Genomic DNA, 13713 nt, shown 5'->3' with positions numbered 1-13713 from the left:
ACAGTAGTGTCTAGTAAAATGTTTCTTTACTTTCTCCCTTAAAAAGAAAGCAAGAAAAAGAAAAAAAGACTCACCTTACTCCAAGCATAATTCCAAGTCACAGAACTGTCACTTCCTAGGAGATCCTTCAGCCAGGTGACTAGGTTTTGATAAACCTGACCATTTTCTACCTTAATTTTACCACTGAATAAAATACTGGCTTTGTGGGTAGCCTCCTGAAATAGAAGATAAAACAAAAATTAAAACACAAAAATAGTTGTTTGTATCTAGTATAATGAAATTCACAACTCCTTAAGAAAAACCACCAATAAAAAATAAGCAAAATATTACAGTAGAAACTTCACCAAAGAATAAATATAGATGGCAAATAAACATAGGGGAAGATGCTCACCATCTTTAATTATTAGGGAAATGCAGATTAAAACTACAACGGTAAGCCATAATGATATGTATTTTAGCATGGTTTAAAAATAAGAGAGTGGTTGAGAAATATATATATATATACATATTTCTAGAATATATATTTAATGTATAAAGACTAATCACCCCAAGTATTCAGGATATGGAGACAGGGGGAAAAGGAACTCTTATACACTGCTGTAGGAAAGTAAAATGATGAAAACAGATTGGCAATTTCTTAAAAAGTTAGATGTACTCCTACCATATGATCCTGCCACTCTGTCCCTAGGTATTTACCCAAGAGAAAAAAAAGTCTATGTTACACCAAGACCTGTATACCAATGTTCATAGTAGCTTTAATTTTTACAATGAACAACTGGAAACAGGTCCAATGTCCTTCTAGAATGAACTGATAAACCAACTGTGGTATATAAATACAAGACTACTCTTCAGTCATAACAAGGGAATGGACATAAAGTAACAAGGGACATATGCTAGCAGGATGAATCTCAAAATAATTATGCTGAGAGAAAGAAGCCAGACTCCCTCTAAAAAGGTGTTCTATTCTAAAACATGATTATTTCACTTGCTGAGAATGCAATCACTTTTGGCCTCTAATCAGGTAGGCCAGCCAAACCCCATTTCTATAGCCACAGCTATATAGTCTAAGTGACAATAACATTCACAGTATATACTCGCGTATAAGCTGAGTTTTTCAGCACATTTTTAGTGCCGTTTTTGTGGTAAAATTAGGTGCCTCAGCTGATATTCAGATCAGCTTATACTCGAGTATGTAAGTACTCATTTATAAAACTTACATGGTTTTAGAGAAAAACTAAATAGGATACCTGTGTTTTGAATTCCAGAATGTTATGCCCAGGATTAATTTTTCCCATTAACATCAGATCCTTTATCTGCAAGCGTTTCTTTTTAGGAGCTATGTTGTAATTTAAAGGCTTTTTGATTGTCTGTTGATGGCCAGTCCCCGAGCTGGCCATCTGATGGCCACCTTCACATGAGGCGGCCGAAGCTGACTTTTTCAGGTATGGCTTCACCTGGCTTGCAGTATCACTGCCTAGGACAGCAATCCGTTGATGCGCCAGGGATTCTGATGCTGCCCGAGGTGGTTTCTGGGAATTTGTTTTCCTTTTTCTTTTGGGAACATAATTGGGAAGGTCTTGGTCACAAATAATAGTTGACGGATGGACATCTTTTTGGGTAAATACCGTTGTGCTTTCTGAAACATCTAATGTGCTAGCAATTGCAGGAGAATTGCAGGACTCATACTCTTTGGCTGTGGTTTTTAAAAGATCATTTTTATTTTGTGAACAATCTGCTTGAGCAATAAAAGCAACAGGCTGTGATGGCAATGCAGTCTCCTCAGTGCCATCTGAATGACTGGATTCTGAGAATATGACATTTTGTTTAGAACTCAGCTCATTTCCAGAAAGGTCTTCACTACATGCTGTCTCTGAATTTAGGCAAATATTGGTACTTTGGCTGTCATTCTGAACTTCAATCTCAGTTTCTGGGGACAGCTGTGCTTCCTGTATGCTTCCACAGACAAGGCTGGCAGGGAAGCATGTGCCTGTTTGGGGCTGTATTGATTTTTCCAGACTGGTAGGCTTTTGACTGTTCTTTTTATTAGAGATTTCTGGGCTAGATGGCGGCTCCCTCACAGTAAGTCCAGACAATGGTGTGTCATTCTTACAGCTTTGAATTTTCAGGCTTATCTTTTTCTGTTTCTTCGCCACGACTAAAAGACTTTTCTGTCTTGCAGCCAAGTTGGCCAGTTGTTCTCTCAGAGCACCCTGCTTAAATGCCTCTTTGGACACCCTACAGAAAGAAACACAAAAAGAGAAAGACAAAAACAGGTGAAAATTTGTTTCTGAGTAGAATTTAGGTGTTAGTTTAGGTAGTATGTTGTTTCAATATTAAAATGTAACCAGCTTGATAAAATTAGTCAGGTAAATGTAAAGGTACACAAATGTCTACTTTTGCCAGGCATTTCCTTTGAGGGAAATGGGATGCATTAAGTGGGCTTGCTTGCTTTCAGGAGGTGGCTCTATCCAGAAATAGTCTCATATCATCAGTTGTAAATTAACCCTACAAGACAAACAAGAGTTAAGTTGTCAATTTAGTTATCTTGTAATCCGTAAGCTGAAAGGCGGCTGAGGAGGGGCACTGTTATGAAACACATTCTGGAAGAAAAATTTGGGAGTAAGCTCCATTCAGTTCCCTCAGCCATGTAGGAGTAAAATTGTTCTGTGAATAAGTATACCTCAGGTAGGCTTGAGACATATCACTTCACCAACTAATTACTACGATTGTACTTTGTTCCATATAGAGGCACTTTCAAGTTCAGGGGCACTATCCAGACAAACATTATCTTGTGTTCCTTCCTCGAACCAAATCTCTCAAGGGCTTGGCTAAGGGAGAGGAAATGGCTCGCCATGCCTCTTCCACAGCTCTAGTATCTGGTTGTGTTCACTCATCCATCCCTCAAGGACCTTCAGGGTATTGGCCACTTGGTTTCCCCTGTTCTAAACATTTTGTTCTCAAGACCCCCTTTCACTCATAAAAATTACTGAAGACTTCACAGAGTTTTTGCTTATGTGAATTTTATGTATCAATAGTCTCTGTTAAAGAAATACTTAAAACACAAGATACACAAGCATATCTTCTAGTGGTCATTTGAGTGATATCATCATGCCATGTGGCTCCTAGAAATTCCACCTCAAGAGAATGAGAGGAAAAAATGCAGAAAACATCTTAATATTTGTATTAATCTAGGTACTTTAGAGAAACAAATCCACAGCAACTCATGTATAAGAGAGTTTTATGTAAAGAAAGTGTGCATCACGAAAACATCCTAACCCAATGCTGCCCAAGCCCACAAGTCCAACATTAACCCATTAACCCAACACCAGTCCACAAAGTCCTCCACCTCACAAAACAGGCAGATGCCTACTGAAGGAGGAAAGCTGAGTCAGTGAATGAATAAGCATCTCAGCACTAGCAGGGGTCTCCACATGGCTGCTCCAGCACGCAGGGCTGCATTGGGATAGGTCCATGTGGCTTCTCCGTGAGGATGTCTTGTAGGAAGTCAATCTTGCAAGCTGAAGCAGGGAACTGCTAAGGCAGCTGCACCCGGTGCAACCACCACAAAGCAAGAGACCCTAGAACTAGAAAGGCGAGGCTCACCACCCATTTATCCCTCAGCCTTTCAAGTGTGATTATCGGCCAGGTTGGCACAATTAATTAACTCAATATTGTTATACAAATCAAGAAGCCCTGGTGGGGCAGTAGGTAAAACACTTGACTGTTAAGGAGAGATTGGCGGTTTCGAGTTCACCAGCAGGATTGCAGGAGAAAGATGTGTTACAACCTGCTTCTGCCAAGATTTCCAGCCTTGGAAGACCATTTCTACTCTGTCCTATAGGGTTTTTCGTTGTGAGGTAGAATAACTCAGTGGTAGTGGGTGTTTTTTATTACAAAAACCATTTTGACTTCACCCCACGCCAAACCCACTGCTGTAGAGTTGCTTCGAGGCTGTCAGTCTTTATGGAAGCAGACTGACCCATCTGTCTCCCATGGAGCAGCTGTGGGTCAGGAGCCAAACGCAGACCTTGATTGGGACTTCACAGATCCCCGAAAATGGACTCCTCTGGGTCCGTTAGCCGACCTTAAAAAGCTCTTGCTTTAAGAGAAAACGCTAAAGAGATTTTGCCTCTTCTCTTTAGTTTAGGGTAACCTGTGGGATTATAAAGAGACTTCCCCAGTTTTGTCTCCCCCCCAAAGACATGCCGAACATTGGAGGCTTTTTGCTAGCATATGGAGGGAGGTCAGATGCTTAGAGACATCCTCCCTGAAGGCAGTCAGTTGCCAGACTACTATCTGGTCCCACCACAGGTAGGCCCCCCTCCCTGCTGTGAAGGAAATGGGCTACTTCTCCCTAAAGGCATGTGACCATTAGCTTGGTTCCTGTAGGGTGGGTTTATACCCTACTGATAATGGTTTCTATGGAGATCCAGAGAAAAGGTCAGACCTGCTCAGTGACATCCAAAGTTAGGCTGCCATCCTGTATCTAGGATCTGCCCATCTTGTCACATGGTTACCCCTACCCTTCCTATTACGTGGATATCCTTAGATTGTCCCCCTCTCATTGCTGTGTAACCTATAGTGCAACCCCTTCCTGTGACGTATGTCTTTACCTGTAATTAGTGGGCTTGCACTTCCCCAAAAAGTATATAGGCCTGGGTTAGCAATAAAGAGCTCCCTCGGCTCCCCCTTGGCTCCTTCTCCTCTCTGGCCCTCTCTCCCCTGTTCCCTTTCTCCTTGTCCTCCTTCCCCTCCCCCTCTCTCCACATGGACCACCAAGGGGGGCTGAGGTGAGCATGCTACCATGAAATGTGTCTGACTCCATTATTTCAATCTCTCTTCTATCTCTCATGCTCTTTATGACTTTAATATAATCTTTATATATTTTAACTGTACAATTGTGCCTATCGAACCCGTGATTAGTGGTGGGGGCTGGCATATCCCCCCACAGTTGCAGGTACTGAACTCCCAGCAGATGGGATATAAAAGGGAGCTGCAGATATAAGGGGATGAAGCAGCAAGAAGGAATCAGATTAACAAACAACAGAGAATGCAAGAACCTAAAAATCAGAGAAAGGAAAAAATATCACACTTAAAACTGTGTAACAAGAAGTTCAAAAAAACCCAAAGGGGCCCTTTTTAGATCACTCCTACCAAAGTTTGAGGTCTTGTCACAGTATTCATAAGGATTTACAAACTCCCACTGATCTCTGAACTCCTACATACGGAGTTAAGCATAGGATACTAAAGGAAACTGAGTCAAGCTTCTCCAAAGTGCCCTAGAAAATAAATCTATCCTACAGTCAATCAGCACCAATATACTACATGAGCTCACTTGCACTATACTGATAGAAAAGAGTCTGGAAATAAAAATAAACTTATGATTCTGCTTCCTTAGCGACAAAGGAAAACTCAGGAAAAAAGATGGGAGAATTACAAAGAAGAATAACTGACTTTTATATAAGTTCTAAAAAACTGAGACTGCAATAGATGTCAAGTAATTAAAAAGAATATAAAGGAAGTTTTAGAAAAATTAAATGGAAATAAAGAAGATATATATAGTGATTATGAAAAGCTAATAAAAAAAATTCCTAAACAATAAGATACTTCTCAAAAAAAAAAGAGAGATAACAAATATAAATTTGTTAGAATAAAATTCCTTAAGAGTAGTGAAAGTTTAGGAGTACACCAAAAAACAAATATGCACGATTAGTTAATTGCCTAGAAGGGTAACATTGGTGACAATAATAACAAAAATATTTCTTAAGGTAAAGTGTTGGAAATTTACTAAGGAAGGAAATGTTTGAGATCATGACTAGAGGCTTTCAGAAAATTTTTGGCCATAGACACCTCTAAAATATTAAAATGTCCTAAAGTCATAAAGCAGAAAAACATCCTTCTGAGAAACTGAAATTCCTCATGGAGATAAAAGGGTTATTTGGTCTCCTATACGGTTCTAAGGAACCTGTATTCTTAAAGAAAATCTAGGCCTACCGACTATGGGAAAACTCTAAAAAAAAAAACCAAACACTTTTAAGCACTTTTTATCTTAAACTTACCTGTATTTCTTAGCCAAATCATCCCTTTCTGCCTTTTGTTTGGCAAGCACGCTATCCATCACCTCTTTAATTTGTAGCATCTTTTCAATATATTGTTCTAGAAACAGAAATAAAATAAGACCCGTTACATTGAGAGATAGCAAAGAATACAATTGGGTACATAAGACAGCCTTACTGTTTATTTCAAAATGGTGTTTTTCCTACACTCTTTCCGAATAGTAATGCTCCCCGCCCCAATATCCTCCTACACCCAAACAAGCCAAACTTATTTAATCGTCATCCTATGGAAGTGCCTAAAAGCTTACTGATATCAAGAAAGATCTGGCAGGCCCAGTTCTAGTCCTGCGGCCCCAATGTTAAGGTTTGTTTGCATATCTATGAAAAGAAGGTTGAAATGAAAGAGAAGTATTTTTTCCAGTTCAAATTATTTATTTTTTAAAATATGAAAGGGCTACATTATCATTGTAAAAGAAATTCCAAATATAAATGTTTATAAAAAGGTTAAAGAGCACCCCACTCGCTTTCCTTTTTCTCTGTTTTACTTTACAAAGGAGAGCGATGTCAGTGCTTCAGTGAGTGGATAAAATGTATTCTAATTTTTATATAAATATATACACACTCTATGTAACTATATAATGTATGAGCTGAAAAACCAGAATCATACTGTTAATTCTTATTCTTTGCATTTAGCACTTGGCTAGGACTGCATGAGAGATCTAAGGTTACTTTCCAACTTTACAAAATTTCCACTATAATAATTGTTTCCTACTTTCTTCTATTGCTTCCAAAGGAAAGGTATCATTCCCTCCAACACAAAAAACAAGACTGACACATAATCCTGTGGATTATGTCCAAATCCAGCTCTCCAAGTAGGAACTTGAAAAGCTTAGGTGACTATATTTTATTTCTTTTAAGCCTCTTGCTAATCATTTCAGTTGGATTCAGTCAGAATTTGTTCTGAACCTTCCTTGGCAAGTCGGACAAATTATTTGGTGTTGGTATCCCCAGAGTAGTTTTCCTGTCATCCTATGGGGCATATTCATTTCCCAATGTGCTGTGTGTGCCAACAATGGAGAAATTTGTCTGACCCTCAAGAATTTACATAGAAATTTATATGGCAAATTTGACAGGTTAACCAATTACCTATTACCAAATTATTCTTTTAAAACATTTTCTAAATTTTCACCCTTAAATTATCTATGTGTCCTGTTGCACTGGGTTTTCTAACCAAATTTTAAACCACATGTAAAAATAGCATATCACAGTAATCTAATTTACTCTATGTGCTGGCTGCTACAACAAATGATATATATGTACATCTAACTTCATACCATACATTTATTTATCAAAAAGATAACATTAAAAATTAGCATGAGAGAGAACCTAGAAATTGCCATCATATGCTTAGCAGTATAAGATATAATAACAAGGAGGAAAAGAGAAATGATTCAACCAATAGGGGTGGTACGCTGCTGTGGTTAGGTGCCTGAGTTGGCTCTGAACCACAGAACGAAATGTTGCCTGGTCCTGTACCTCCTTTACACAGGCATGAAAGTCCGTCACTGTGGCCACTGGGTATTCTGAGTGTCATCTAAGCGCCAGGGCTCACTTTCCAGCACTACATAGGACAATATTCTATTGTAAGTCAGAGAGTTTTTGGTGGCTAATTTTCAGGGGTAATTACCAGTCCTTTCTTCCTAGACTGTCTCAGTCCAGAAGCTCTGCTGAAACCATGAGTAATTCTGCTCCTATTTGAAACACCGGTGACAAAGCTTCCAGCATCACAGCCACATCTGAGCCACCACAGCAGGAACAAACCGAGAGAAGGGAGATGGGTAAGGATGGGCAAATGTGGGAAAATCCTACTCTGTCTTCAGGCCACATGCAGAAAAGAAATTTCAAATTAATTATAGACTTAAACATGCTTAAACAAAGCAATATAAAGGGTTTGAATGGTCATTTTTTGGTCTCAATTCAGTTTGGTACTAAAGATATCTGAGACCAATGTGAATACAAGTCTTCTATAAGAAAAAGTTACAAAGAAATATACAATATGGGGTTCATTACTCTTTGAGTCCTCAGTCAGATAAAGTGGAAAGAGGTGTACATGTAAAGAAATTTCTTTAGAGGGCTGTTGCTGAACTATATGGAAGTCTCCAGGCCAAGCAACAAGAGTGAGCAAAGTGCAAGGGCGTTTCTCTCCTTTATGTCAATCCTAATTGGGATGGTGGTAGTGGTGGGAGGCAGTTTCTCAAAGGAACTCTTGTTTAGACAGTTTAAACCTGAACTCCCAGTTGAGGTGGTACTGGACTGCTATCTGGCTTCCTCCCAGAACATCTAGATGCAGAGATCCCGAAGTACGAAGTTGCCACAGCAGGACAGAGAAAGAGGATGGGCTTTGGCTAATTGTAGGGAAAGATACAAAGATCCCAAGGATGTGAGTTGGGTCTGGCCTATGATCCTGCCCACAGTTCTGGCTGATGAGCTCTGTAGAGCCTCAAAAGAGCTCAACAGAGTCAGTTGTGAAATATCTATAGGCAAGCTGCAGAGTTAACCATAGTCAGTTCTCAGCCAAGAACCCTCAGTCCCCATGTCTTAGCTCTTTTCTCCCTTCAGGGGGCTGGGACACAATCAATCCATCAACAAAACAAACAAACAAAAAACTTCACTGCCATCAAATCAATCAATACATGCCTGAAAATAATGGTTATCTGATATATTGGCTATTATCAAATAAAATTCAATGATCAATTCTTAGGGTGGGAAGGTGAAAAGAGTTTCTAATTTGAAAAGCATCCAAACAAATAGTAAAGGAAGAAGGATGGTAGGCTTGACCATGCAGGCTTTGAAATTGGAAGAACTGTACATACTCATGTATAAGCCGAGTTTTTCAACACATTTTTAATGCAGTTTCTGTGGTAAAAGTAGAAGCATCGGCTGGTATTTGGTTGGCTTATACTCAGGTACATACAGTACATAAAAACAAACTGAGTTAGTTAATTGTGCCAGCCTGGCCGATAATCACATGTGGTGCTGGCTGAAAGGCGGAGGGATAAATGGGTGGGGAGCCTCGCCTTTCTAGTTCTCGGGTCTCTTGTTTTGTGATGGTTGCATCAGGTGTAGCTGCCTTAGCAGTTCCCTGCTTCAGCTTGCAAGATGGATTTCCTACAAGACATCCCCAAGGAGAAGCTGCATGGATCTATCCCGATGCAGCTCTGGGTGCTGGAGCAGCCGTGTGGAGACCCCAGCCAGTGCTGAGATGCTTGTTCGTTCACTGACTCAGCTTTCCTCCTGCAGTTGGCATCATTGCCTCTGTTTTGTGAGGTGGAGGACTTTGTGGACTGGTGTTGGGTTAATGGGTTAATGTTGGACTTGTGGGCTTGGGCAGCATTGGGTTGGGATGTTTTCGTGATGCACATTTTCTTTGCATAAAACTCTCTCTTATACATGAGTTGCTGTGGATTTGTTCCTCCAAAGTACCTAGACTAATACACAAACCAATAGGTATCCCAAGTAAAAAGAGTGTCAAGTGGCTGAACAAATATTTGTGTGTTGCTGTGATGCTGGAAATCATGCTACCAGCAAATACAATGCCAGCAGGGTAACCTATGTTAGATAGGTGTCCGTGGAGCTTCCAGGCTAAGACAAACTTGGAAAAAGTCCTGCCGATCTTCTAACAATTAGCCAGTGAAAGTCCTAGGGACATAGCAGACTCCTGGGTGACACAGTTCTAGAAGATGAGCTCTCTGGGTTGGAAGGCATTCAAAGGGGGTCACACTGGGCATGCCAAAGATTATGCAGATTCAGGGCCAGGAAACATTTCACTCTATTGTATATGAAATACCCCATGAATTGGGCAACAAACACAACATACAAACATGAGTTAAGACTAGAGATAACTCAAGAGTCGTGTCCTGCCACACAAAAGATTGATTTGCTACTTTTAAGTTGCTTAATTTTATATCATTTTAAAATTCAGATGTGCATCTACTAGGTGCTACTTCCTACCTTGTAAATTTTAACTCAAGACAACATAGCTATGAGATATCAAGAGTTTGAAAATACTTACTGAGAGGTTAAGCGTTTTGAAAAGTTAACATTCCTGGTCGGAGATGAAACTATAACCTACCAGATTGAAACCGGGCGTTTGGCAAGCAGAAAGACACGCCTGCATGAGGAAACGCACCTGGCATAGCCACGCATCTGCAAAGCATGAGAATTTGCTCTGCTGGTGTCATACTGCACATTTTTCTCCTGACCTATATCTTAAAGTTACCGTAGCTGGGCAAAGCTGAGGAGCCAAGGAGTAACATCATCTCAGCTCTGGTTACCCTCCTTACACTTTTGTTTCCCCTTGGTCTAAACATATCACCAGTAGTCATTTATCTCTAATCACAGATCTAAAGGCCTCTCAAATTACTCAGGCCACCTTGCACCTAGAACAGTGGTTCCTCCTAATGCCGTGACCCTTTAATACAGTTCCTCATGTTATGGTGACCCCCAACCATAAAATTATTTTTGATGCTACTTCATAACTATAATTTTGCTACTGTTATGAATCTTAATGTAAATATCTGATATGCAGGATGTATTTTCATGGTTACAAATTGAACATAATGAAAGCATACTGATTAATTACAAAAATATGCAATTCTATATTGTGAAGTATTTATTTCTAATGACAAATAAATGAAATGTTGTCATGAAGCATGGTGTAGCATGGGTAACAGTCTTCATGCCGGGTACTCTTTATGTGGGTGAATCTGCACGTGGGCGGACCTGCCTGGAGATAGATAGAGGAGCAGTGTCTCAGTTCTTAAGACCCTCGCAAATATGTGTTTTCTGATGGTGTTAGGTGACCCCCGTGAAAGGGTCATCCGACCCTCAAAGAGGTTGCAACTCACAAGTTAAGAACTGCTGGTCTAGTAGGTAACTCTATCAACATTTAGAGGACTGGCTTGAATTTGCATCAGTTCCTTCCAATGATCATTCCTGCTACTTTGAAATACTCCTTCATATAAGACTACTCTCTTGGTCCTTATGAGTTTTGAAATAACCATGGACCACGAGAAGATGTGCTTGTGGTTACTTTGCCCATCTGAAATAAGTAAATGTGAGTGTGAGTTGATATTTACCTGCATCTTTAGGGGTTTGTATTTCAAATTCTAACAGATTTTCTTGTTTTTCTTCGATATCTTGCAGAATGGCGCTGATGGTGCGATGCTGTCAGATAAAAACATTGGGAACTGCATTATAGGAGCATGTTTCTATGATCCTATTGACAAACACAGTCAACAGAGTGCTAACGGAAGTGCTGCAAAAAATGCCAAAAAATTTATGGGCAACAACTTTTTTTATTAATCATTTTATTGGGAGCTCTTACAGATATTACAATAATCCATAATTCAATTAGATCAAGCATAATTATGCAATTGTTACCACCATCAGTTTCAAAACACTTTCTTTCTTTTTGAACTCTTTGATATCAGCTCCCCCTTGTCTCCTCCCTCCCCAATGGGCAACAACTTTTAAGGAATCAGCCTTTCCCATTGACTTCTATTATAATTATAGGCATTGTTGTTGTATGCCCTGGAATCTATTGTGACTAACAGCAAACCATACAGAGTAGGACGGAACTGCCCCATAGGGATTCCTAGACTGAATCTTTGTGAAAGCAGACTGTCTCACCTTTTTCTCTCGGAGTGGCAGATGGGTTTGACACACTGACTTTTCACTTGGTGGCTGAGAGCTTAACCACTGCTCCACAATATTCCTCTGGCTCCTTGAGGCTTCCTCACCCCCCACTATTATAACCCCCATTCTGCCTTTCACTTCGGGCTAGACTGCAACATGTACACTGGTACAGATAAGAGCTCACAACACGTGAATCCAGGCTGGATAAACCCCTCAGGAACAGAACTAGGAGTAGCAATACCAGGAGGGTAGGGGGAAGGTGGAGAGAGGAAGGGAGGAAGGGGAAACCAATAGCAATGATCAACACATAACCACACACAACCATCCCCCCACCCACCACTGATGGGGACAAACAGCAGAAACGTGGGTGAAGGGGAACAGTGGTTGGCGTAAGATATGAAAATAATAATCATTTATAATTTATCAAGTGGTCATGAGGGTGGGAAGGGGAGGAGGGAGGGAAACAAGAGGAGCTGATACCAAGGGCTCAAATAGAAAGTAAATGTTTAGAAAATAATGATGGCAACATATGTACAAATGTGCTTGATACAATTGATGTGTGGATTGTTAAGAGAGCTGTAAGAGCCCCCAAATTTAAAAAAAAATCTTTATGATCAGTATGGTGAGACCTGCCCATTCCAAAAACATGGAAACACGAAATGAAACATAATTCACTTTAAGCACAGAACATGCGTACACGTAAACACACAAACATCCAAGGATGGAGAAAGAAAAGGAAGTCACCTGGTAGCAGAAAAAAATCCAGCAGAGGCCCATGTGGGACAGGAGCAGACCAAGTTCTTAGGGGCTGAATTTTTCATGCCCAGAAAGGAAGGGGAGGTAAGACCTCAGCACCACTAAACCAGGCTGCTTACCTCTTTCCTACCAGGGATCCTGGGCCTTTTCTCAATAGTCTCTCCCTAGAGGGACAGTGAAGAGAGGAAGGCCCTGAACACGATGGATGGACACCGTGGCTGCAACAATGGACTCGGGCGCAGCAGCGATGCTGAGGATGGCACAGGATGGGGCAGTGTTTTTGTGCTGTGCACAGGGCCGCTATGGGTCATAACTGACTCGATGGCATCTAACAACAACAACATATACCCTAGACATGTGAGGGAGTGGATGGGCTAAGACATATGACATTGGCATAGTCTGTGAGACAGGAAGTAGCTATAGAACCCAAACTAGATGAAAGAGAGCATCCAAACAGTAGTCCTGTTATTCAGTATGAGCTAACCAAACAGTACATCTTCTTGGTTCACCCTGTTCCATTTCTAGTTACGACAAACACTTTTTCCTTTTTCCCTTTGTGTGACCTTAAAATGAGTACTGCCAACAACTACTAGCTGACTGGTTCAAAGAATGGCATTTTCTAGACTGATGAACCCAAAGATTTCAGTGTCACTCACCTTAGGAAGGCTTTCTCTGGTGTTTTCGTGGTGTGAAGGGGAAGGTTGATCAACAGTTTTGCAATCATCAGAAATGTGCTGTTTATGTCTTTTTGGCCAAACAGTAGTACTTTTTCCTGGAAAAAATTAGATAATATTTATATGTGTGAAAATATATTTAAAAAGGAAAACAGACATATATAAAATTAGCTTCATTCCATAAGCTGTAATTGTAACAGATGCAACAGATAAATTGTCTAAAGTAGTATCTTAATACTACTCGGTACTTTGGACATGTTATCAGGAGACAGTAGTCCCTGGAGAAGGACATTAGGCTATGCGTCAGCACTGACTCGATGGCCGTGCATTTTTGAAAGTGAAGGGGCACCAAAAAAGAGGAAGGCCCTCAACAAGATCGATTGACTGAATGACTGCTCCAATGGGCTCAGACATCGGAACAACTGTGAGGATGGCACAGGGCCAGGAAGTGTTTTGTTCTGTTGAACAGAAAGTCCATATGGGTTGGAGCGGACTTGATGGCTCCGAACAACTCAGTATCTCATTTATTT

At 40.4% G+C, this 13713-nt stretch overlaps 1 protein-coding gene across 1 annotated transcript in view; it reads right to left on the bottom strand.

The window, feature by feature from the left end:
• ANKRD31 (ankyrin repeat domain 31) overlaps positions 1-13713 on the bottom strand; it is a 165688-nt gene that overhangs the window by 26237 nt on the left and 125738 nt on the right. The window contains exons 19-23 of the mRNA XM_045285221.1: positions 13166-13281; positions 11195-11282; positions 6060-6156; positions 1248-2235; positions 75-215 (exon numbers count right to left, since the gene is read on the bottom strand). Of these exons, the coding sequence (XP_045141156.1) occupies positions 75-215; positions 1248-2235; positions 6060-6156; positions 11195-11282; positions 13166-13281 (1430 nt within the window). The remainder of the gene's footprint in view (positions 1-74; positions 216-1247; positions 2236-6059; positions 6157-11194; positions 11283-13165; positions 13282-13713) is intronic.

This window comes from Echinops telfairi, unplaced genomic scaffold, assembly GCF_000313985.2.
Source record: "Echinops telfairi isolate 266 unplaced genomic scaffold, ASM31398v2 ScPeMD7_7469;HRSCAF=8507_1, whole genome shotgun sequence".
NCBI lineage: Eukaryota > Metazoa > Chordata > Mammalia > Afrosoricida > Tenrecidae > Echinops > Echinops telfairi.
The sequence above is the reverse complement of the archived record's forward strand: the minus strand, read 5'-3'. Positions and strand labels throughout refer to the sequence as shown.